Source organism: Eleutherodactylus coqui, chromosome 7, assembly GCF_035609145.1.
Source record: "Eleutherodactylus coqui strain aEleCoq1 chromosome 7, aEleCoq1.hap1, whole genome shotgun sequence".
NCBI classification, from domain to species: domain Eukaryota; kingdom Metazoa; phylum Chordata; class Amphibia; order Anura; family Eleutherodactylidae; genus Eleutherodactylus; species Eleutherodactylus coqui.
In genome coordinates, this window is record NC_089843.1 from 73,352,073 (window position 1) to 73,375,722 (window position 23,650).

The 23,650-nt window shown below is 43.0% G+C and overlaps 1 protein-coding gene across 2 annotated transcripts in view; it reads right to left on the reverse strand.

The window, feature by feature from the left end:
• Positions 1 to 1,623: 1,623 nt before the first annotated feature.
• Positions 1,624 to 23,650, reverse strand: part of RBPJ (recombination signal binding protein for immunoglobulin kappa J region) — a 54,658-nt gene continuing 32,631 nt past the window's right edge. For both annotated transcript variants that reach the window (XM_066573213.1, XM_066573212.1), the window contains exons 2-11: positions 23,280 to 23,318; positions 17,271 to 17,366; positions 11,106 to 11,271; positions 9,116 to 9,290; positions 8,014 to 8,151; positions 7,725 to 7,837; positions 7,365 to 7,505; positions 5,752 to 5,907; positions 4,143 to 4,246; positions 1,624 to 3,241 (exon numbers count right to left, since the gene is read on the reverse strand). In XM_066573213.1, coding sequence (XP_066429310.1) covers positions 2,926 to 3,241; positions 4,143 to 4,246; positions 5,752 to 5,907; positions 7,365 to 7,505; positions 7,725 to 7,837; positions 8,014 to 8,151; positions 9,116 to 9,290; positions 11,106 to 11,271; positions 17,271 to 17,366; positions 23,280 to 23,318 — 1,444 coding nt within the window. In that variant the 3' untranslated portion in view covers positions 1,624 to 2,925. The remainder of the gene's footprint in view (positions 3,242 to 4,142; positions 4,247 to 5,751; positions 5,908 to 7,364; positions 7,506 to 7,724; positions 7,838 to 8,013; positions 8,152 to 9,115; positions 9,291 to 11,105; positions 11,272 to 17,270; positions 17,367 to 23,279; positions 23,319 to 23,650) is intronic.

The window sequence follows — 23,650 nt, forward strand, 5'->3', positions numbered from 1 at the left end:
TTCATTTCCAAAAAATGTAAGCCTTGCAGGCTATGCTCAGTGTGCGAAATGTAACCACTTCCTGCCCAGTAAAGTAATAGTACGTTGTGGCTGCTAAGTAGTTAACCCCCCCCCCCCCCCACCACCACACTATTACTAAACAGTGACGGAGCAGGCGTGCAGAAGCTAGCTGTATTCTATAGCTTACGCCAACACCAATCACAGCTGTTTAAATGCTCCGATGTCATGGTGATCATTATAAACAAAAAAAAACAAAACAAACGCAAGAACGTTTGAGTTCATTTCCGCTCCTACAGAAGAAAAAAGGATCAAAAAGCTGTGTGTGCGTCATAACACCAAGGAAAACTACAATCTATCCTTCAAAAAAACAAGCCCTCACAGACGTGCGTGAATGAAAAAGGGATTTTTAGCTTCACAGCATTCATAAAGTCTCATAACTTTTTTTTCAAAGTTTTAAAAAGAAATAGTTTTTTTGTTGTTGTACAGAAGTAGAAAAATCCAAAAAGAAAATCCAAAGTAAAAGGTTAAAAAACAAAAGCACAAACAATGGTGGAATTGTTGAGTTTTTTCACCCTGCTCCCCCAAAAGTGAATACAAATTACACATTGCAAGTACCTCAAAAGGTTATACTAAAAAAAAAAACAAAAAAAAAAAAACACCTTAACATATCCTGCTATATAAGGCTTTTTTTGTGGGGGGAAAAAAAAGTAGTGCCTTTTGAAATATGGAGATAAGACACGACAAAAAAAAAAATTAGCGAGTTTGTAACAGGTTAATGGATTAGAAGCGCTTTTACTTCTGCAACATTCATGGTGCTGGATTTTGAACTGGCTCAGATATGAAATCGGCAAATGTAATCCGGTTTTCCTAGCTTAGTGAATGCACGCATCTTGGCGGGTTTACACAACTGCGCGATCTACATGCTATAAAAATTTGATAGATGTAAGATAGGTGTTAAACAAGGAATTTAAAAGGGCTTATCAAGTTGTAAAAGGATTGATAGCCTATTCTTAGGACAGGCCAGCAACAGTAGATTAGTGGTGTTCCGCCTCCCAGGACCCATGCTGATGAGCTGCTTGCTGGACCGGGCTGTACATACACTGAGCACGTTTCTGCAGGAAGTAGAGAGCTCCGTTCCTGCTGCAGTGGCCAGACGTAGTAACACAGGCATAGTTTCCATTCACTTCAGTTTAGCTCCATACACAGCTCTTCACCAGGGACCCTGATCTATTAATGCTCTACAACTGGACAACCCCTTTAAGTGTTTTGTTTTTTTTAAACCAGCACTACAGAATAGGTTCCTTTGTTTAAAAGGGCCAGGAAGGACGCCTGTGGCCTACACCACCTCTAGTAACAATGCAGCCCATCTATTCACTCAAAACAGGGGATGTGACGGAGAGTAGTAAACAGTCAACCGATAGGCTAGCTCAGATTAATACAAGTACAACCCACAAACCTAAGACAATAGCTACTTTCTAACCAGTGCAGAAAGATATTTGGTAACCTGCTCACTTTTCAGCTCCATGTTTTATTGTACAGGTTTTAAAGTCCCAGAGCCTAGTGCCAGTAAGGCAAAAAAAAAAACAAAAAAAAAAACAGCAATAAAAGCCTTAGGGAGGAAAAAAAAAAATGTAATAAGACACTTAACTTAATACATGTTATGTACAAAACAAAAAAACCCTCAAAAAACATAAAAATGATTTTTTTTTTTTACTTAAAGAATTAAATAAAAATCTCCATATCTGATGCATGGAGTTGAAAGATATGAAAGTGATTGTTTAAATGCCTTTGTGTATTTTGCAAGGATTTTTTTGGGGTATTCTGGACCATAAATAGTCTCTATAAATACACCAGCTTCTTAATTGAGGAGAGTTATTAACCCTGATCAATAAAAAAAAAGGTTACAAGAAATCATATATACATTTACATACAAGTAGGGGGTGGCGACCGCCACGTGGGTCTTCAGCTGCTGCTCCACGAACATTAGGCGTTAGCAATAAGATCCTGTTCAGCGACAACCGAGAAGCCACAGGCTTACCGCTCCTGAACTACATTTAAAAATGGGTGTATCAGACAATGAATGAATAGAGAATACTATCCATATACACACACATTTGTATTGCAGGCAAGGTAGAGGCATCTTTTTTTTTCTCTTCTTTTTTTTTTTTTAAAGCTCTTGCACAAACTTCATATAATCTTAAAAAATAAAAAAAAAATGCTGGCCTTTACAAAAGTTTGACATGCCCGAAAATAAAAAACAAAAACAAACAAAAAAAAACCCCACAAAAATTCCAGCTATTGACCAAAAAATATATATCTTTTTTTTTGTAACTGGAAGATGAGCATTAGATTACACAAGTACGTTCGAGCTTGGAACCCAACTATACTTTTGTGAGAGAGGAGAAAATAAAAATTTGAAAAAATAAAAAACTATTTGGTAACAAAAGTGTACTATATGTTGTGATATAAAAAAAAAGGTATGGTGAAAATGTACCTTTTACTAAAGCTTATACAAGTTTCTTGGTCCATAAAAACTATAATCATGCATTCTAGTTGAAGGTTTTACCTCCAAGCCACATTCTTCATTTCTGGCCGTTTACCCTCCTCCCACCACCCCCAACCCAATTAAAATAAGGCTAAAAATAGATTTTCATTGGAGGATATTTAGGTCTACATAATTAATTTTAAAATAAAAATTCTACCCATTTATTATTGTGGCTTAAATTTTTTTTTTTTTTTTCCGCTCGGCACTTGCAGATCAAAAAGGTTCAGATGATATGAACGATTATGGAAAAATAATATTTCCCATGAAAGCTCAAAATTAATGTTTAAAAAACAAAAACAAAAACTAAGAAACAGTCCGTTATACATGTCCTTCCATGTAAAATCATAAGTCAGCTGAAGTCCAGGTATAAAAGTTTGTGGTTACGACACTACCGCTGCCGCAGATGACGTGACATTGGTAGAATTTGTGCTGACGTTTGTGTAACTTCCCTCGCTGTTCGTGCTTGGATCGTTGGAGGCCAGGAGGCTTGAGTTGGCTCGCAGGATTGCTCCAGCTGCGCTACAATGAGGCCGAGGTCCAGGCTCCGGGGTGTATGTAAAAGTAAGGCTGGTTGAATAGATTATGCCATCATTCCGGACCAATGTTACTGGCACCTGCACTGGCTGGCGGACCCATCTCCAGCCCTCTCGGAAAGCGGAAATGTCAGGGACGACACATAACATACTTTCTGCGCACCTGGGGAGAGGACACACAATTGCAGTTACCAAAAAAAAAAAAAGGGTGCACCCTCATACAGGTGGGCAAAGCAAACCTGCAGAACCTGAATTAGTTCATTAAGTTTAATTTTTCTCAGCTCATTTCTGCCTAACCAGAAGTTTATAAAACCCCTAAAAACACGTACTGAACACACCAAGAGCCATGAAACAGTGGTGGTGCAATGGATCTAGTACTGATGCCTTGGAGTCCTTGGTTCAACGCTGACCAAGGACAACTTACATATGGAATTGGAAAGCTCGGTGCAGATGTTGCCCTTGGCCAGATTTGAACCCAGGACTCCTTCACTGCAAAGCAACAGTGCTAACCACTAAACCACCACATAGCTGGTTTCTTCTCCGGAGGAGGGAGGGATCAAGAAAAACCCCAAACATACAAACTCCATGCAGATGTTGTCCTTGGGTCAGATTTGAACCTAGGACGCCAGCACTGTAAGACAACAATTCTAACCACTTTATCAACATGCTGCCTCCTCCAAAGAAAAAAGAAGAGGAGGAAGCAGAAAGGAATAAGGAGAAGAAGAAGCGGGAAACAGAAAGACAAAAGAATATTGGTGGCTCAATGGTTAGAACTGGTGACTTGCAGTGCTGGGGTCCTGGGTTCAAATCAGACCAAGGACATCTGCAAGAAGTCTGTTCTCCCTGTGTGGATAGTTTCTTGCTGTGTTTCTTCTTGTATTCCTCCAGAGAAGGAAGACACATTGTGGCTCAGTGGTTAGCATTGCAAGGAAAACTAGGTGCATCACAAGATGCTGTTCATTCAATATCTTTGGAAAAAGATTGTGATTTAGATTATTGTGCCTGATTAACTTTAAAATAATATTATATACATATACAGAAAATATAAATGTAAAACCACATACCTATACATAGTCTCTGCCTCCACATCCCCAAACCAAACCCGCAAATTTGGTGTGAAGTTCTGACCTGTTAGCTCCAACATTGCTACATCTCCACCTCCATTCAACTAGAAAACAGAGACAGGATTAAAGGGAATTCTTCATGCTTCAGAGAGTTTAAAAGCAATTAAGTGGTTAACAACTATGCAGGCAGCGTGTATAAAGGCCCGTCCACATCTAGCAGATTTTCCACAGCAGGAAAAAGCTATTTAGTGCAGATTTCACCCCTTTGCTTTAATGTAACACCATTGATTTGAATTCAGTTGAAATCTGCTGCAGATCTGCACTACTTTGTGTGAACTTTGGTGCAATTTTGGTGAAAAACTGCAACGAATCAGCTACATGTGAACGCACCCTTTATCTTCAAATTTTAGACATGAATTTAAAAAAAAAAAAAAAAAAAGCAAAATTTAGCTTTTTCTCTTACATTTTTATATATCTACTAGTAGCAGTTTTTCTGGTGGCGCTACTTACTAATATAATATAGTAAAAGGGATTGGAGTTGGTTACAGTCTGAATAGCAGCCATGTGCTTTCAGGACTTGTGATGTCACAGTCATGTGATCAGTCACCAGGGCCTCTGAGCTGCACCCCGAACATATGACGGTGATATCACCACAGGTCCTGTAAGCACACTTCTGCTGTCAGGCTCTGCATGTTTTAGGACCTGCAATGACATCACCATCATGTGATCAGGGGTGGAGCTCAGAGCCCAGTGACTGATCACATGATGGTGACATCACCACATGTAACACAGCCACTCAGACAGGTGGTAGTTAGTATTTTGATATAAAATAATCAAAAATGTAAAAAAAATATGTAATATTGTAGTAGTCACACTGGCAACTACAGCATATGCAACAAGTTAACACTTCCTGCTTTCTTAAGCTTGCAGGTTAGCTTTGCTGCGTATGCTGGAATGGGCTGAACACAGGGCAGAGTTTTTTGCCTCTTGCACTGCTGTAGATTGGTATACCATAACTTCCTGAAGACCGTAACCTACATTTGCCTATCAACTAACTCCGGGGTGTATTCATTGCAGGTGCTATGATTCTAACTAAAACTTAGAATCCTGGATTCTTATGGAAGGAATCACATTTTGTATACAGTTACTTAAGCCAAATCACAGGAGAAAGTAATTACGAGATGCACATCCCATTCCTTAAAACTTCCACTTCCATTCCTGGCTTTAGCCCAAAAGATGGCACCAAAAACTGTACGTGAATCTGTGCCAATATAGCTTAGTGCCAAGAATGGTTGGGTCTTCTCAGGAGCAAGCCAGGAAAATGTTAAAGAAGCAGCGGGTTCTGCTAGACTTTTCATGACTGTCACTCCTCTGTTTTTCTTACCAAACACATGCTTTATATACACATTACTCATTCAAGTAACGTTCCCCAATTACTGCCCCCCCCCCTCCCATTAGTGGTTTACTAGTGGCACCAAAATGTTTAGAGATTGACAGATTTCATATCTTACAGCCATAGACATACAGCTTCCACTCAAATTGGAGAAACTGTGCTTTAAATCTAGGAATATGGAAACCGCTTACATCCCATTTGCCACAGGGGCCTTACCTGTAGACTTTCTACGACAGGCACAGGGGTCACAGGCGCGTGTACTGGTCCCATGCCTTCATAGAACGTATACTCTGCCTTATCTGTGCTAATGATTGTCCACGAAGCACCGTCGTTAATCATCTCTTTGTTTGGCTCTTTGGGGCATGGAGTGGCCTTTAGAGGGGAAAAAAAAAAAAAAACTTTAAAACAAGCGGAGTCAAATGCAAATCACAAAAGAAAGACGGACACATGGCATGAGCTAGATCCTTGTCCACAGTGGTAGGCTTCACATAGGTTGACAAAGCATGGAGAAACTCCCATCAGGTTTCCCTACGTTTCCCTGTTAAATGTTCAGGTTATGTTTTTTTGGAAAAAACTATGAAAATTGCCCTAGGAATACTCCGGAATACGGGTTATTCAAGACACAGTTTAAATTGCCAAAGGCAAAATAATACCCGTAGGTAATATCCCCCAAACTATAATCTAAATACTTTATTATCCAACAAAGACAGCATCGAATGATATTTAAAATAAAGGGGCAAATGTGGTAGTAATGAGATGGGACCAGCGGTCATTAATTAGTATCATATGTGTAACTGTAACACACACACACATACAGTAGGCCTGGACTTCCAAAAGCCTATGTGGAAGTCTGCATCACCAAAACCCTATTAAAACCTAACAAAAAACCCAGGGCTATACCCCGACGACTCCGGAAGCCGAAACATGTCGGGGGGCTATGAATTAGATTTTAGTAGGGTTTTTGGTGGTGCTCACTTACTAATTTCCACATAGGCTTTAGGAAGTTGGCCATCCAGGCCAATGATGCTAATTCATGACTGCTGGTCCGATCTCATTGCTACCATCATTTGCCACTTTATTTTAAATATCATTCGATGCTGTCTTTGTCGAATAATAAAAGTATTTAGATTATATTTTAGGGGATTGGATTTTACCTATGGGTATTTTTTTTGCCTTTAGCAACTAGAATCAGGTTATGTTTTTTGACCTATGATGTTAAAGTTACTCTTCTATATGCTTCACTTCATTACAATATTGCACTGAGTATACAAAAGTTTTTGTTTTTTTTAAATTGCGAATAAGTATTGAAACGAAGATGGCACTTAGCATATCGATACATGTGGTGTGTGTGCGCTAGAATTTGGGCAATTTAGAAAAAAAAAAAAGCCAGAATTAATCTCAGAGTCTTTACCTTAAAAAGGGGCATTCCAGGACTTCGGTAACATTTTCTATTAATGGACAGTCATGAATAGATGATTGGCAGGGACCTGCTGTCACTATGGTCAATGGGAAAAGCAGAAAGTGCTAACCAATTCAATGGAAGCTGCGCCTGCGAAACCAACCCAGGCCACTGAGCTGTGGTCAATGCTTTCTGCTTCCCCTGCTGACCGTAGTGACAGCGGCCTCAGGAATCAGCTGATCGGCGCGGCATCTGAGTGGATTACAGACGATCATCTATCAATAATCTGTCGTTATCAATACAAAAAGTTACTTAAATTACTCAAGTCCCAGAATACCTTTTTAGTTTCTGCACTCCGGTTATCAGAATCTAAGGCAGCTACAGAAGAACGAGTGGAAGATCTAGGAGAAACCACAAAGCAAACACGTACTTGAAACTGGATTATTCGTTCCTGAGAAAGGCATAAGTACATTCTCTCTGTGTCCTTCAGGTAGAACGCACATTTGTGGAGCTGGGAGACTGGATCATCCGCATCCAACAAAGCCGTCTGTTTATCCACTTTCCGGATAATCTGTGGAGAACAAAAATCAAAACAACACAAATGATAATGAAGACAAGAAAGGAGGTTGAGATTTCAGTTTTATTACATGAGGGTGATATTATGCACAGCATTACTAGTCTAATTCTATGAAATATGCTCAGGAGAATGAAAATTAAATATATGCCAGTAAGGATATTCTAATTGCAGTCGAAATATGCTAACGTTTGTAGGTAATAAATGACTGCTTACCAGTCTAGGGAGTGCCATGCCAGTAACCGAACATACAAGTTTTACTGTCTGTCCATAGTGTATGTAACCGTCCCGCACCGTGAATTCCTCTCCTTCCGATTCTTCATCGTCCACTAGATCAAATCATACAAAAACCATCTTAAATATTCTGTTAGTCAGACATGTAAGGATAAAACGTCAGTGGCATACTGATGGTGGTCATAGTCGCTCCACTTTCAGAATACATGTAAATAATTACTAGCACACATTGTGTCAGGATACTCTGTATCAATACCACCACTGCACTTACAAAGATGGATAAAAAACGCTCCCCACTGTTGCGAACTGGCATGGAAATTTCCACCTTCGACATGTAAATATCTTGTACTGACAGTCTGTGATCGCAGACGGTTGAATAGTGCCACTTTTGTCCCTGATGCAATACATACTGTAAAAGAAAACATGTCCTTGTTAGAAGAAGCTGCACCACCAATGAATTATTACATAGGCTAAAAGGTTTTAACTTAGAGTCCCTCCGCAAGTCATTTCATATTAGGAGGCGACTTATTAATCCTCAGTTAAAAAGTTTACAAAGTCCTGGAATGCCACTTTTAAAAGGTAAAGGCTCCAAGTGAGAGGATTTAAAAAAAAAAAAAATCCCGAACTTAAAGCTTCCAGCAAACACGCCAAATGTATCCGCATGCCAAGTGCTATCTTCGATATTGTCCTGCATTCACAGGACAGCATTAGGCTGGGTTCTCACTGCGCATATTCCCGGAGGAAATCTCACGGTTTCGCCGCAGCGAAAAAATGCGAGATTTCCGCCAGGAAAGAGCTTCTTCAAAACCCACGGGTTTTGGAACGGCTTGGCGGCAAGCTTTTTTGTTGCGGCCAGCGTTCCCATAGAGGAGAGCGTGGACACAACGGAAAATAAAATAAAAATGGACATACTGCGGCCGGCGAATCCGCGCTGCAGCGCCAGCTTTGTCGCAACGGATTCGCTGTCCCGTGTCGACGAAATTGCTGAGAAATCTCGTCCACATAGCTGGCCAATACCGGGATTAGCGGCCGCAGGCGGATTTGCCGAGGCGAAATTCCGGATGGAATTTCCACAGCAAATCTGCCTTGTGTGAACCCAGCCGTAAAGCTTAAGAATAAGGGTTAACAGGATCTTTCATAAAGCACCTCGCCAGCTTCTGAGGGGTGAGAATTAGAGATGAGCGAGTATACTCGCTAAGGCACATTACTCGAGCGAGTAGTGCCTTAGCCGAGTATCTCCCCGCTCGTCTCTAAAGATTCGGGGGCCGGCGCGGGTGACAGGTGAGTTGCGGCGGGGAGCGGGCGGGAGATGTCCAGCGGGGCAGATATAACGGCATGTATCCCAGACACAAGTGTGACCTGTTCATACTTACAGTCCGCATTTTTCAGTGACTGCTTCTTTTTTGAAGGCTTAGAGATGACCTTGATACGTTTGCTTAGGAACACACCGATGTCGTCGCTGTTCCCATAGAACATTTTCACGGATAACATGAAGTGCTTCCTCTTGTCCGAGTCAGATATGTACAGGGTTTTGGCAGTGCAATAGTTCTGAGGGGAAAATTAGTACATGTCAATAATAAGAGAGACTCCTCTAAAGCTGCAAGAAAGATCCTTAGTCCAATACAACACAGTGCAGCTGAAATTCTCTATGTGACAGCAGGGGGTCTCCTAAACTACTCACCCCTGCCAGCAAAGTCACTTCTGTTTTGGGAAGTTGATCCCCCATGGTGCTTTCATTGTATTGACTCAACAGCACAGACATCATTAGAACACTGTATGGTCTATATTAAAAGTTCTCTATTGTGTCTGGCCCTAGAGAAAAGGATCAGTGCGCCCCCTACCAGTGGAGCTCTACATGCTATGGCCGTGTGAAAGGCTTGCATTGTGGTTGCTTTCATTGACTCCAAACAGTTGGGAAATAAATACCTACAGTACAGGAAATATTAGTAGAGGATCATCCATGGCGGGAAATGTAATCTGGGTTTGTGACTATCTGTATTAGGGCACAATAAATAATTATAAAGGGTAAGCTGGCAATAAGAGGACCTTCCACTCTTCTGACAGGCCAATAAATGCTTGCCTTCTCAGTGGAACAATAATTCTAGAGTATCATCTTATTTTCTACATCATCCCATTCCTCTGCTATTCCTACTGGAATTTAAAAAAAAATTACAACTCAGAATTACCATTAGCTTTGCCAAAAAGGCACAGTAAGGTCCCTGCAGTCACATGATGCCATCATTCCTTTCAGTGCCAGGCTGTGAATACATTTCCCCCAGTTAATGGGGACACCAATGGTAAGTATCAACTCATTCGTATTTTTTAAGAGGAGGAAATACAGAGGAATGGCATTATGCAGTTTCAAGAAACATTGCTCAGAAATGGTTATTTCAGGCCGGCTGCACACAGCCGGATTTACATTGCGGAATCTGGAGCGGGCATCTACCTCTGGGTTCTGCAGCAAGTACCGCCCATAGAATGCTATGGAAAAGCAGTCCGTCCGACCCGTGGATATTGTGGAAAGGTAGTGGGTACCGGCGTCATCGCCTAGCAATGGCGCGGGAAAAGCAAGGATTAAACAAAAAGGAAAAAAAACTGTACTGCGGATATCCAACTGAGCTGTGCAGACCATACACAGTATAAAAAAGCAAAGAAACTACAGGTACGCGTGAACACCGGCCGGGCACAGGGTTGGATTCTGAATCCGTCACATTCGTGTTCAGCTGGCCTTATGGGCAACGTAATTGTCTACTACAACAGACGTGTCAGGGAGAGAATACAGGTGATGTATAAAAGCAAAAATTGCCAAAATCATTGCTACAAAAATGCATTATGTGAAGCCCATGATTTCCAATGGGTTCTTTCACATGAGCGATGTTTTGTAGCCCGTGCGGATGCAGCCTCACATGTGTTTTGTAGCCCGTGTGAAACAGGCCTAAGGGGTTGTCCCACTTCTTGCACTTTTGCTGCAGGAAGCAGAACATTCACTTCAATAGGACTCCTGCCCGCTTCCTGCCACAGAAGAGCTGAAAGTGGCGCAAACTCTTTAAAGTTCTCACAAACTGGGTGAGCCCGATGGGTAAGGCCGAGTTCATATCTGCAGTTGGAGTTTCCATTTTCCTATTCTGCCATGGTAACATGAACACTGAATTCCACCTGGGAATGGATCCGCCCTATGATGGAAATGAATGTTGCCGAACACAACTCATTGTCCATGCTGATGTCTGTTGAGCTTCCAGGATGCCTTCGCCACACACTACAGCACGCAGCACTATTTTGTGCCGCAGATGTGCGTACGTCACAGGTTCCTTCTCCGATGCTAGAAGCGACCTCAATGTCTCGCCCTCTGCTATTACAACTCACCTTTCCTTCCAGGTTCAGTTGCTGCATCTCTTGCTCACTGTTCCCAATGCCAATGAAGGCACAAGGTTGGGACTCCTGCTCGGAGCAGCCGTCTCTTTCCATCTGTTCTTTCTTTTTCTTCCAGCCACTACCCATGAGATAGACACAAGGGGGAGGGCAAAAAAACCTGCAAGGGTTAAGAGCAGATTATTAAGTAAAAAGGCAGCTTCACCACCTCAGATCCCAGTCCAAACCTAGTTATGTAATGTAATCTGTGTAGTAATGGATTCCTGCTTGTGACCTGTTCAGGACTGTATGAGAGCCGAATGTGATCCTCTGTGGGGGCCGCAGCTGAAAACTGCTGGGTACGCTCTCACATTCACAAAATGCACACAGCACATGTTGTAGAAATGAATGGTGCACACAAGTACATAAATACAGGCATCAATACCATTCAGCGTGGTCTTTGCATAGTTACTATAATCTAATAGATTACACTTTTCCCAAAGGAAATAACGCAGGTCACTGCGACCTTACAATGTTCAGCCAAACAATCAGAAAAATTGCACTTGAAATTCAGATCAGCAGCTAAGCCTTATTTTAACCACTAGGTGGAGCACTTGTCTAAGCAAATATCTGGGACCATCTGAGGAGAAAGGTTTAGGACTGAAACCACAAGGAGAAAAAGCTCATTTTTACTAGGCTTTTATTAGGAGTAACTGATCCAGTAAAATCCTGTTTAGGGTTAAATCTTTGCTAAAAGTTCGGATTGGCATGAAACCGAACCAGGCTTTTAGCAAAGTTCTACCTGAAACAGGTTCAACTGGTTCGGTCTGCTCAACTCTAGTCCTGAACACCGAGTTATATGGGGCTTTGAGGGTGGTTCGTGTTATACATCAGTTTTAGGGGTTTTGGTGAACTTCTGTTTCCGTTCAAACTAATTTGGAACACACTAATCTTTTCAAAAGTTCGGCGAACCAGCCAAACCAAGCTTTTCAAAAGTTTGTTTATCACCAATTAGAGGTGAAGGATATTCTAAGCAGTTAACGACAACATGTAATAAAACTTGTCATGTACTTCATACACATTTCTGCTAATAGATCTAAAGCTCATTTTCTAATTTTGGCCTCAGGCGGACATAGGGGCCCGTCAGAAGGTAAGGCAACGGACTAGGAGTACATTTTATGTAAGGAACACGACCCACACTAAGTGACTGCTATGGGCAGATAATCCAAGTGTATTCCACCCCATCACCGGTAATGTTAGCACTTTCACAAGTTGCACACCCAAGGACAGGATACCAATGACAAGGGGGTAATGCCCAGTTGACAATTTTATCAGACATCCAAAAGGAATAATGACGCATACCGGTAGATATAAGAACAGAATCTAATGACAGACAAGTCAGGAGAGGAAATAGAACCCTCTGCAACCCCTTAATGCTACAGGACCCTCTGCAACCCCTTAATGCTACAGGACCCTCTGCAACCCCTTAATGCTACAGCATACTCCAAGGAAAAACCTTTTATAAAAGGTGCTGCCCATTTCAAATGATCAGATCGCAAGCATTGATCTGGAGAGATGAGGAGGCACTAGCACATTGTTATAGAATTTTTTTTTTATGCATGAAACCCAAAAACATTTCAAGGGGACTGCAAAATGGAGATTTGTCAGTGTGGAGGGCTTAAATCTGAATTGTATATTTTGAAGATACTATACATTAAAAAGAATGGTCTTGTATAGAATGAAGGAGCCTCTGTTATATGAGCCCTGCCGTATCAATGTAATACTTCAAAAACAACAATTTTAGTGTTTCTGGAAAACAAAAAACTGCAAAATCTACAAAAAAAAACAAACTCCCCCCTCCCACGTGTCACAACACTTAAGAGTCGGGAGGGGCATTGTCTCTACTTGAGGACAGCACCTAGGAGGTGAGGAGACATATAAGGCCATGCATGCTCCTCTGGGTAATCTGCAGAGGCATTGTTCCATGTTCCTTTTTTGCAACACTCAATTTGAAAGTGTCCAACCCCAATGACTACGGCCGCGGTCACATTCTGCACTGTGGTGACATAGAAAAACTGCAGCTTACCCCAAAAACTAGGCGTGCCATTCATAATGATGTTTAAAAAAAAAGTCTAAAAGCAAAATTGTTGGTTGCCTGTAGCAACCAATCCCACTACAGCTTCTATTTCTCAAGCTGATGTGGTAAAATGAAAGCTGAGCTGTGATTGGTTGCTATGGGCAACAAAAACAAAAAACAAACTCAGTTTTGATAACTCCGGGGTTGTAAATATTTGGCCTCATTTATCAAAACGGTCCTTTGAAAGCTCAGCTGTGATTGGTTGCTAGGGGGCAACATTTCCTCACAGCAGCTTAAGAAACAGAAGCTGTGGTGCGAGTGGTTGCTACGGGCAACAGACAGTTTTCATAATTGAGGCTTAATGTTTGCACCCCATTCACAAGGTAACAAGGTCTTTGCCTTTATCCTGCACAAAACCACAGCCGAGAGATAAAAAGCAGAAAAATGTCCTTGGACACTTAACGCAGGAGGACTCCAACTGTTCTCCACAGGCAAGGGTTAATAGGCGGCGGTCGTGTCGTTCCAGCCCGGCTTTACAACGCAGACACAAAATAAAAGATGAGGGCTCTCAGCTCCTCTGCGCTTACAAAACTACAACTCAATGAGACAAACATGAACCAAGCCGAGGAATTTACAGCCGGCAATGTCTGACTTACTGAACGAGTCCCGGAGGTGACACCATGAAGACATACCACGCTCAAACAAAAAAATACTACATTTTAGCAGAGCCGTGTTAACTACTTCCAAAACAGAACCCCCCCCCCCCCCCCCCCATCCACTAGAATTAGCAGACCCACTGAGCCATCGGCAGTACATGTACTGTACACAGTTACACTGGGTCTCCGTTATCCTTCTTTCTGGATTTTTACTTTTCCTCCATTACAGAGTCGTAGAAGGACTGGGCCAAAGTTTATTGGGTTTACCGGGACAGATTTTGATGACCCACTCTTATGACAGGTTGTCAAGATCAGATTGGTGGGGGTTAAACTCCCAGCATGCCCACCTATTGGCACTTTGAAGGTGTTGCAGTGCCCAGGGTTGTGCTGCGCAGTATTCCTCAGCCTGTAACATTGCGCTCTTGGTTTCTATGGCCTTTGTGCCATAGAAAAAAGAAAAAAAAAGACCCCAAAATATTAAATGTTAAAAAGGCATTTAATTAAGCTTTTTACCCACAATAAGAAAAAAAAAGTCTGTATAAAATATATAAAAAAAATAGCCCTGTGTATCATGGGTAAAAAAGAAAAAAGCGCAACAAAAAAAACTTTGGTAGCTGAAGGGGAAAAAAAATAGTGCATTAAAAGCACCACATGGGTAAAGTCTCTAAAAAGTGTCTGGTGCTTAAGGGGTTAAAAACTAGATTGAAGCGACCATAAAATGGGTTCATTCACATGTCTTCCGGCATGGCACCGCGTTGCGATGCTATGCATGGGAGGGAATGGTAGTGTATCCTTTTTTTGCGATGTTCTACCATTGTTGTCAATGGGGCTGGCGGCAGCAGCACCGTCCCTATTGAGAACAATGGGAGAATATCGCGATGCCCTGCCATGGCTGTGACGGTCGTGTCGGGGGATTCCTTCAGCCCCGCAGGAATGTGAGGCAGTTTCCATGTGAAAACGCATCGCATCCAGGGGTTTCCACATGACTTGCGAGGGCGATATCTGGCTATGAATCACGACCCAGTAACGCCCTCGCCAGTGTGAAGGAGCCCTGACAATCCCTAGAAGCGCTGTTGGGCTGAAGGACAACAGCACCGCTAGACTTCACATTGATACATTTAGTGATCTGTCAGGCAAGGTCAAAGTTCCTAACTCAAGTTTCATGATTTTACAGCGGTGGTGAGGATGTCACAAATCAGTGACACCAAAATCATCCAAAGGTCACGTGAAGGGGTCAAAGTGTGGTGCAAGAAAACCCTGTAGGCTTTTTTTTATATTAGATGTCTTTATCCAAAACCAGCAAGTGTAATGCGTTGCAAGGTGCACAGACCTCTTCATTAGACAGCCGGATTATATAAATAGGTGCGTGAAAAATGGGGGAAGCGGGGTGGGACGACTCCATAGGGTCTAGGTAGTGCAGACGTATAGACCATTGGTGGCCAGCAGCTATTCCCCGGATGGCTGGAGGCAATGGACCTGACACAATGGGTCATGCCAGAGCCTTAGAAGTCTTCTACTCCAACTTGACCTTTGATTGGCCCTCACGGTAGACCGGCATCTTGTGTGCACTGCTAAGTATCCACAGGTTATGCCATAAACGTCTAAGTGTATTTGCTGTGGATTGTCTGCAGGGAGACATTTACAACTGCAGCAAAGTGGAGATTTGCAAATCTCATCCACAAGCTGCAGAAGAAAAAAACATGGCAGAAGCCGAAGAAATTAAATCTGCAGTATGTCAGTTACAGCGCACGATTTGTGGTGCAGAATCCATATCTTTAAAGGATGGGGTAGATAACAAATGGTGCAGATTGTCCACTGCGGAGACTCTGCAGCAAATCTGTGGCCACATGGACTTACCCTAATAGGTGCAAGTCCCAGAACAGGGACCCACAGCAATGTAGAGAAGGGATATCACCAACCAGCATGATGAAGTGGCTGGCAGCTCTATTCAGAGAGAGAAATAAGATGTGGCTGTGCAAGAATTCCATCACTACATTCGTGCAGCAGGTGTACAAAACTTCAAGACCCCGTGTGGTCCATTCCATAAAGATTAACGAGGTATTCTCATCTCAGCAAGTTATTCTGCATGGACAGGATAGGGGTATAAATTCCTGATTAGTGGGGTCTGACTGCTGTGACTCCCACGGATCAAGAGATATAGCATCTGGCTTCTCCCGAAATGTTGACTGTGGTGACCGAATGGGTGCTCCACTCCATATCTTCCAATGGAAACTGCTGGAGATAGCAGAACTCAGCCATCTCTGGTGGCCTCATTGAAGTGAATGGGACCACTGGAGACTGCCAAGCTCTTCAACTCTGCAGTCTGTCAGTTCCCATAGAAGGTAACGGAGTGTGGCACGCATACACGGGCCACTGTCAAAATTTCAGGATGTACCAGGTGAAGATATATCTTTGGATCCCAATCAACCAACAAGTTAGGTTAGCTCCTATCCTGTGCCTAGGGGCTGAGTTAGGAAAACCCCTTTTACTATTAGATACTACAATCCTTGTATAAGAGCACAAAGAATTTCACCAGCAGTGAAGGGTTATTGAAAAGTTTTTTTTACTCAAAGGCAACAATCGTTTTATCGTTTGCAACTCAATGTAATTAATTAGGTTATGTGAAATGTAAGATATCTTTCAAAAAATGTTTGGTTTTTTTGGTACTTTCCGTATAATAAACAAGCTAGCAGGATTTTAGAAAAGTGAAAATCTTAAATAGTAATATTCCAATCACAGCTGGGATGACTACTCTTCTACATGTCATGTCCAGGAGTACAGACACAGCTGAGCAGTCATTCCTAACCAGTTTCCATAACTCCCATACAAATGAATGGACGTTAAGGGGACGGCACAGTGAAATATGACGTTCCTGTAACTCAGATGCGGAAACGGCATAGTTCTCTGCGCTTTCCATAACTCCCAACCACGAGATAGTCAGCCATGGTCAGGCTCCAAACTAGAGAGGCTCTGAGACCTGCATCTTCCATACCTTCATAGCATAACCTGTGGATGTGCAAGGGTTAAAGAAAAAAAAAAAGTTGGAAGACTGGAATGGCCCTTTAAAAAATATAACACTGTATTACTTCTCTACATGAGGAGCTGCTAGCGATCAGCCGATCGCTGCAGGACCGGCTGCCAAAAGAGGTTGGAAGATGCAAATGAAAAATTAGATTGTGAACATTCAAAAGGAGGCGCTACAACGTAGCAGCATTGAGTCCTTTGGAGCTGCTCTTTGCAATGCCTCTAGTACAGCGGTCGAGCTCTCTCTAGGACAAATTGGCCTAGAGGTTGTCCCAATGCAGCTTACTCCGCTGTAGGGAGTTGCAGTTGATGTACTAGATATGTGAGGTGTCACTTAGTTGTCGCTTTTTTCCCTTTCACCATGCTTTTTGACTTTGTGACCTGCTGATGAGATGACGACCTGGATAACGACACAACACTCACCTTTTCTCATTGCCATAGGACTTCTGTGCAACTTTAGCATGGAGGATTAGTACGGTCTGATCACCTCGCTCTTTTAAGTAGTTCCGCATTGCTTCCCTGAAACACAAGAACAAAGAGGTTACCGTTCAACAAGCGGGAGCTTTAGAGGGTCCGGTTTGAGAGCCTTGACTAGGCGGATAGTCATCTGTTGTAGTAAACGGACGCAGGTTGTGTAGATGCAATCTGTACATCTTTGCTGTGGTTTCTACAGCCCCCCCCCCTTGTGCTGATCCAGCGCTCCGGCTGAGGCTCTACTCCGCTTTGTGGCTCACAAAGTTCTCACCCACTTACAGATCTTCTCACATAAGTCACCACAGACTACCGCTGATTGCACTGCTCTGGCTGGCAGCTAGATGCCACACTAGTTATTTGTGAGCAGATCCTCATCAGTCAGCGGGGAACCTTATACAGTCTGAAGTCACATTAGGTTCTGAGCATACATTAAAGGTCTAATCTGACCGAAGGCTGCATACAGTGTGATATGCCTCCAATAGTCTCCCATTGGGTGGGGAGCATATGGTTTAGTATGTACTAGTCTACAATTGGCCTCCATCAAGCAAGTGAACCCTGTAGACATTTTTGTCCTGACGTGTACTGATGGAACTTTATGTAAAATCCAACTTAGCATTTAAAGTATCATCTAAGCTTTTTAGCTATTAACACCTTTTTTGAGAAGGGGCTTTTTTTTGGTTTACTTGAATGCACGCATTTTGGGCTGACAATTTTGCAAGAAAGTTGGATTTAAAAAGTTTTGTGCAACTTAGTTTTCTGCAGCTTCTACGTATCACTGTATACAGAAACTGCAGACTAAGTGTCCTTTACACATGATAAGTATTGAGCACTTAACCACCAGTCGCCTCAATGGTCATCGCTCCTGTGCTTTCCCACTATCGTGATAATTGGTCAATGAATGGAGGTAGAGCGGGCCGGAGTAAACATTTATAAATGAACCGCTGCCTTCTTACACAGGCTGATCCTTGTTTGACTTTTGTGAGTGCACAGTTTTGGCACCACAGCATCCGACAGATGACAATATCCAATCTTCTGGCCTGGCGATGTCCCGTAAACCCGTCACATGGGCTTCTGATGCAGAGGCCCCCGGCAGTTTCACCGGACATCCCCGTTGAGCCTCCTATTGACTGCACTGGTCACGTAGATCAACAATCAAGATGACCGCCGCGAACCAAGTAAATACTCGGTACTGGACGACAAGCGCAGCAGCGGTGAGAGGAGTGTCTGATGCTCTCATTGCCACCAATATTCTATGACTTAGGAAAACCCCTTCAGGGTATGCTCACACTAAGAGCGTTCCCTGCACTGATAATCCGCATGCGACCCGCAAATAGCAGCATCCTACCTGTCAGATGGACTCAACACGGAGACCCGTCAGCTGGCTCGACTCCCGCGGTGGAGATCCGCCGCGGGATATCACAATCCCCATGGACAGGCAGCCTTAGTGGAAATGCTGCAGCTTTTCCACAGCTGGAAATTCTGAGGCAAAATCTGCAACATTTCCGCAAAAGAAAGCCAAAATACGCTCCCCCACACCTTGCAATTCTTTGTCTTGTCAACGCACTCCTTCACCTGGCATCCGGCAGCCGCTGGTGAGCTCCGCACCACAGAAGTGGCATCATCTGAGCAGTAGCGCGGTGCTCACTCGAGGCCGCCAGGTAAAGGGGTGCGCTGAAAGGACGAAGAATTGCAAGGCGTGTTTTGCGGAAACACCCGAGTTTTACCATAGAATCATTCGCTACAGCATTTCCGTTACGTGTGAACATACTCCAACGCAAAAATACACAACATCTACAAATGTTGGGCTAAGACAGCAGAGGAATCTCTAATAAATTGTGACACTTTGAACTTCATGCCCTGTTTAAGGATGTGGCTCCATGGCACATGAAGAACACATATCTGCTTATAGATTTAGTTCCCCCTCGGATACTATGATGCCCGATGCACTGTTGAACCAGGCAAAAAAAAAAACTTGCAAAACAAAATCAATAGGAAACAGCAACCACATACACATGGCAACCAAACAATATTTTAACATACATTTTTGGGAAGTTGGTTTGCTTTATAGGACATCGTGCAACTGGCACAGCAATGCCCGCTTTAATAATAGCTTGTGCAGAGCAAGTCACTGGAGGTCATAGAAGCCATCGGTGGATGCTTTGGGGAAGTCGTGCACTCAGTTCTGCAGCAGCCATCATAAGATAAGCATCATGATCAATGACCTCGTCAGAGCTCCAACAGCTCCAAGCCTAATGAAAATGCCCAAAATGTAAGTGGGAATCAAATTAAAAGGGGTTTTCCAAGAAAACAGAATAGGTCATTAATAGATGGCTTGGCTATGTCTTTCGAAAATATGGGTGATCAGGCACTCGCTACACAGAGGTCAGAGACTGGTGAACCAACCACAAAGTAGCAACCAAAACTTATAGCTGCAGCTCCCATTCGTTTTAATGAAACCCCCGCCTACAGTTACAGATGCCAGCCATTACACTAGGGTCGGAGCTGCAGCTTCCGCTGTATAATGTAGCAACAGCAGCAGCCGCCAGATCCACTGATCGCTTGAGGTCTGCCGCCTGGGACTTTGGCCAATCAACTACGGATGACCTATCCTGAGGCTAGCTCCTCAATAGTATTTTCCTGGAAACCCCCTTTATTTTTGGCAGTTGGGTTGGTGAAATAACTATATGAACTGTGGAGCTTACAGAAAGTCTGATACACATGTGATAAGGCCACCACCACAAACACTTTCGGTATCACTGTCGATGTGGCATGACAACGCGATGGTACATGAAAGGAACATCTGGCAGAAGGCAAGTTTCGGGCTGCAAAGAGCACAACGAAAACTACCAGTTCTAAACAAATAGTCGCCAGTGGAAACGCTCTTCAAACAGAATGATATATTTTTTTTTATCTTTTGTACTCATCAAGGTCACGGTCTCAGTTAATTGTATGCCACATGAAGACCTCTCGTAGCATATTGTAAAAGGATGCCACACAGTGGCATCTGTCACCCACGAGGACCTATTGAGAAATCAGTAAAAACCATATACCGGTCATCATATATTCTTGAGTATGTTGTATGGAATAGCACTTTTTTATGTTGCACACTGAAGCATACCAGCAAGACCTAAGCCAAAAGGGTCTGGCGGGCCAACATCACTATATGGTCACACTAGCTTCGTCCGACTTAATTTGGTACAGATGTTTACCTGTTTGTACAGAAAATGTTATGAAGTTATGGTTACTTCAGAGGAACCAGGGAATAAAATATGTATACACATAGAGGAGCGTTAGATTCTCCTCAGACTGCATGTACCGATGTCCCTCTGCAGAATGTGCCACTCCTCCTACTCCCCTCACTTTTAATCCTTAAACTGTAATGCCCCCTTTTAATCAAATTTAACCCCAGACTGCCTTAAAGGCATGCTCCATCCCTGCAGTTTCTGGCCGCTTCCTTATGCACTTTATAGCTCCTCAGCATATGTGCACACACAGAGGTGAGGGAGATTCCCCTCAGTATATGCACACACAGAGGTGAGGGAGATTCTCCTCAGCATATGCACATAGAGGTGTGGTAGATTCTCCTCAATATACAAAAAGTTTCCCTTGGCTTTATGGTTTCTGAGAAAAGAACTCTCCCATATAATGGATTTTACATAGCAGGTCACGTTTGCACTTAAGAAGTAAAGGGGTCACAGCTTGATTATTCAATTCTATTTAGGACCTAAAGAATGGTCGTGCCAAATTTCAAGTTTTTAGGACACCGGGAAGTTAAGGAATAGGCACAACTTGTGAAGAAAAATCCCCACGCTCCGGAACACAGAGGGATCCGTTGTAGACTCATTGGTCCGTAAAATCAATTTATTATGCAACGCCTTTTGGCAATTACAGTTTTGCCTTTCTTAAGCATACAATACATCTCTACATATCTATATCCATCTATCTATCTATCTATTATAATCCACTTACGTTCCCTTTGCTCGTGGCAAACGCCGGTGTGGGCGCAATCATGGCGTCAAGAGATAGGAAGTGCTTCCTGCTCATGTGACCTGGTACGTCAGTCTCTTTCTTGGTGGAACGCACCAAGATATTTTTAGGAATTTTTATTATCTATAAAAGAACTTTATAGTTTAAAATTTTAATTCTCTATGAATAGGTATGCGGAATTCAGCGTAACAACGACACACTGCTTGATTTACAAAGATAGTGTACTTCCCGCTGTAGTAAAGAACGGCTTTTATGAATGAAAACTGCAAATGGTACGCACTCTGCGTTCCACCAAGAAAGAAAGTGACGTATCAGGTCAAATGAGCAGGAAGCACTCCCTATCTCATGATGCCATGATTGCCCCCACACCGGCATTTGCCACGAGCAAAGGGAACGCAAGTGGATTATAATAGATTTGCTGCAGCGAAAAACTGCGAGATTTCCACAGGACAAGTGCAGCTGGTTTTGGAGCGGCTTCGCTGCATGCTTTTCGGTTGCGACGGGCTCTCCCATAGAGAGGGGCGATGCTGCAACGGGAAAAGAAATTTAAAAAATTGACATGCTGCGTCCTGGGAATGCACGTGCAGCGCCAGTTTTGCCGTGACAGATTGTCTGCCCCATGTGAACGAGAATTTTGACAAATCTTGCCCACATGGCTTAACCTGGGATTAGCGGCTGCAGGCGGATGTGCCGTGGCGAAATTCTGCTGGGAATTTCCGCAGCAAATCCGCCCTGCGTGAACCCAGCCTTAATATCTCATAAATAGAATTCCATGAATGTTTAAAAATTTACACACAAAATATAAATGTTTAATAAATCTATTTCCGGTCTATTATACAGTACTATTGTACCTTAGTATGTATTTTCTTATACTGAGACAATCACATTTCTATATGGTTTTAAGATTTTGATGGTTTTTTGTTTTATCTCCTTCCCTCCCTTCCCCATAACTTTTCTCGTTCTTGCACATTTTTTTCCCTTTAATATACGGTTATGCAAAATGCTTAACCTAGGTAGGTTTGACAAATTATCACTGCATCCTACCAGCATAACCGGAAGGGGCTTCTTTGCCCCGAAACATGCAGAGTCAAAAAACAAAACCAAACCAAAAACAATTAAAAAAAAAAAAGTTGGAATTTATCCATTCTGTTCTTAGAGCTTTTGACTTAACATACAGGATGGGTGGAGGGGGTTGGGGGAAGAACACCTGAATTATTGCTGGAAACAGTAAAATTGTGACCATGGTCATCCCATGTACACAGCTGCGGACAAGGGCACCGAAAAAGGAAAAGGGAAAGGGGGGGGGGGGGGGGGGGGTAGGGGATAAAACAAACAAAGCTAAAAACCAAATGACTGTCAGCCGTGTAAACAGGTAGTAGACAATCTATGAATGATTGCCTGTTTACTGTGCATGGAGGCGCCATCTACGGCCCGCTCTGCCACCGCTGTTGTGTAACGCACAGGAGCGTTAGTTGGGCGATTCCATGGGATGGCTGTGGGGCACTTGTGCAATCAACATTCATCCTGGGTCAAGGTACCTTTAATTAGAGAAAGGAAAACGGACTACACAACTTCCTACCTACCTTCTCTTGCCCACCGCTGCGGTTTGGCATGCATTTGGGTTGGCAGACACATTTTCCCCTTCTAGTAGACATTAGGGCTTGCATACCCAATTTCAAGTGTGGCTCCACTACCTTCCTTGCATCATTCCATTCATGTTTCTAACAACCCCTTTAACATGCTTCACAGTTTGAGAAGAGCCGTTCACACTTGTGTACAGTATGAACCCGTCACGTTTACTACAAACCACACATTATGGAGTAGAAAAACACGGGTGGGAATAGAGCAACGTGTGAAAGTAAAAGCACCACCATCCAACCTCAACACCTGTGATCTTATCGAGGTGTCACAATGCTCTTTTATACGCTTTAATGCTCATCAAGCAAATATAAAACTTCAAATGAGGTTTACCTTGTGAGGCGTTTGGGTTGAGGCCGCTCCCCAAACTTCCTGTAAACAATGAGAAAAAACATCAATTAATGGGAGAAATACAAAGAACCATAACAAAAACACAAGGAAGAAGAGTTGTGAGGTTAAACTTCTAGTACAAGCCTGAGGAACATTGCAAATATCATAAGACTTCCATACTAGTAGCAGAAGGCCTTAGTAGCTGGTCATAGACATGCCACTGCGCCAGCCGGCCGGACCAATAAGCAGCGACTCCCAAGTAGAGCTCTTTGGGACTTTGTCGGAGGCTCCAAAGTAGGAGGGCGATGGAGCGCTGTGTCCGACGTCCTCTCCTACAATCTAATGCGAGGAGATGGACCGGAAATTAGGAAATA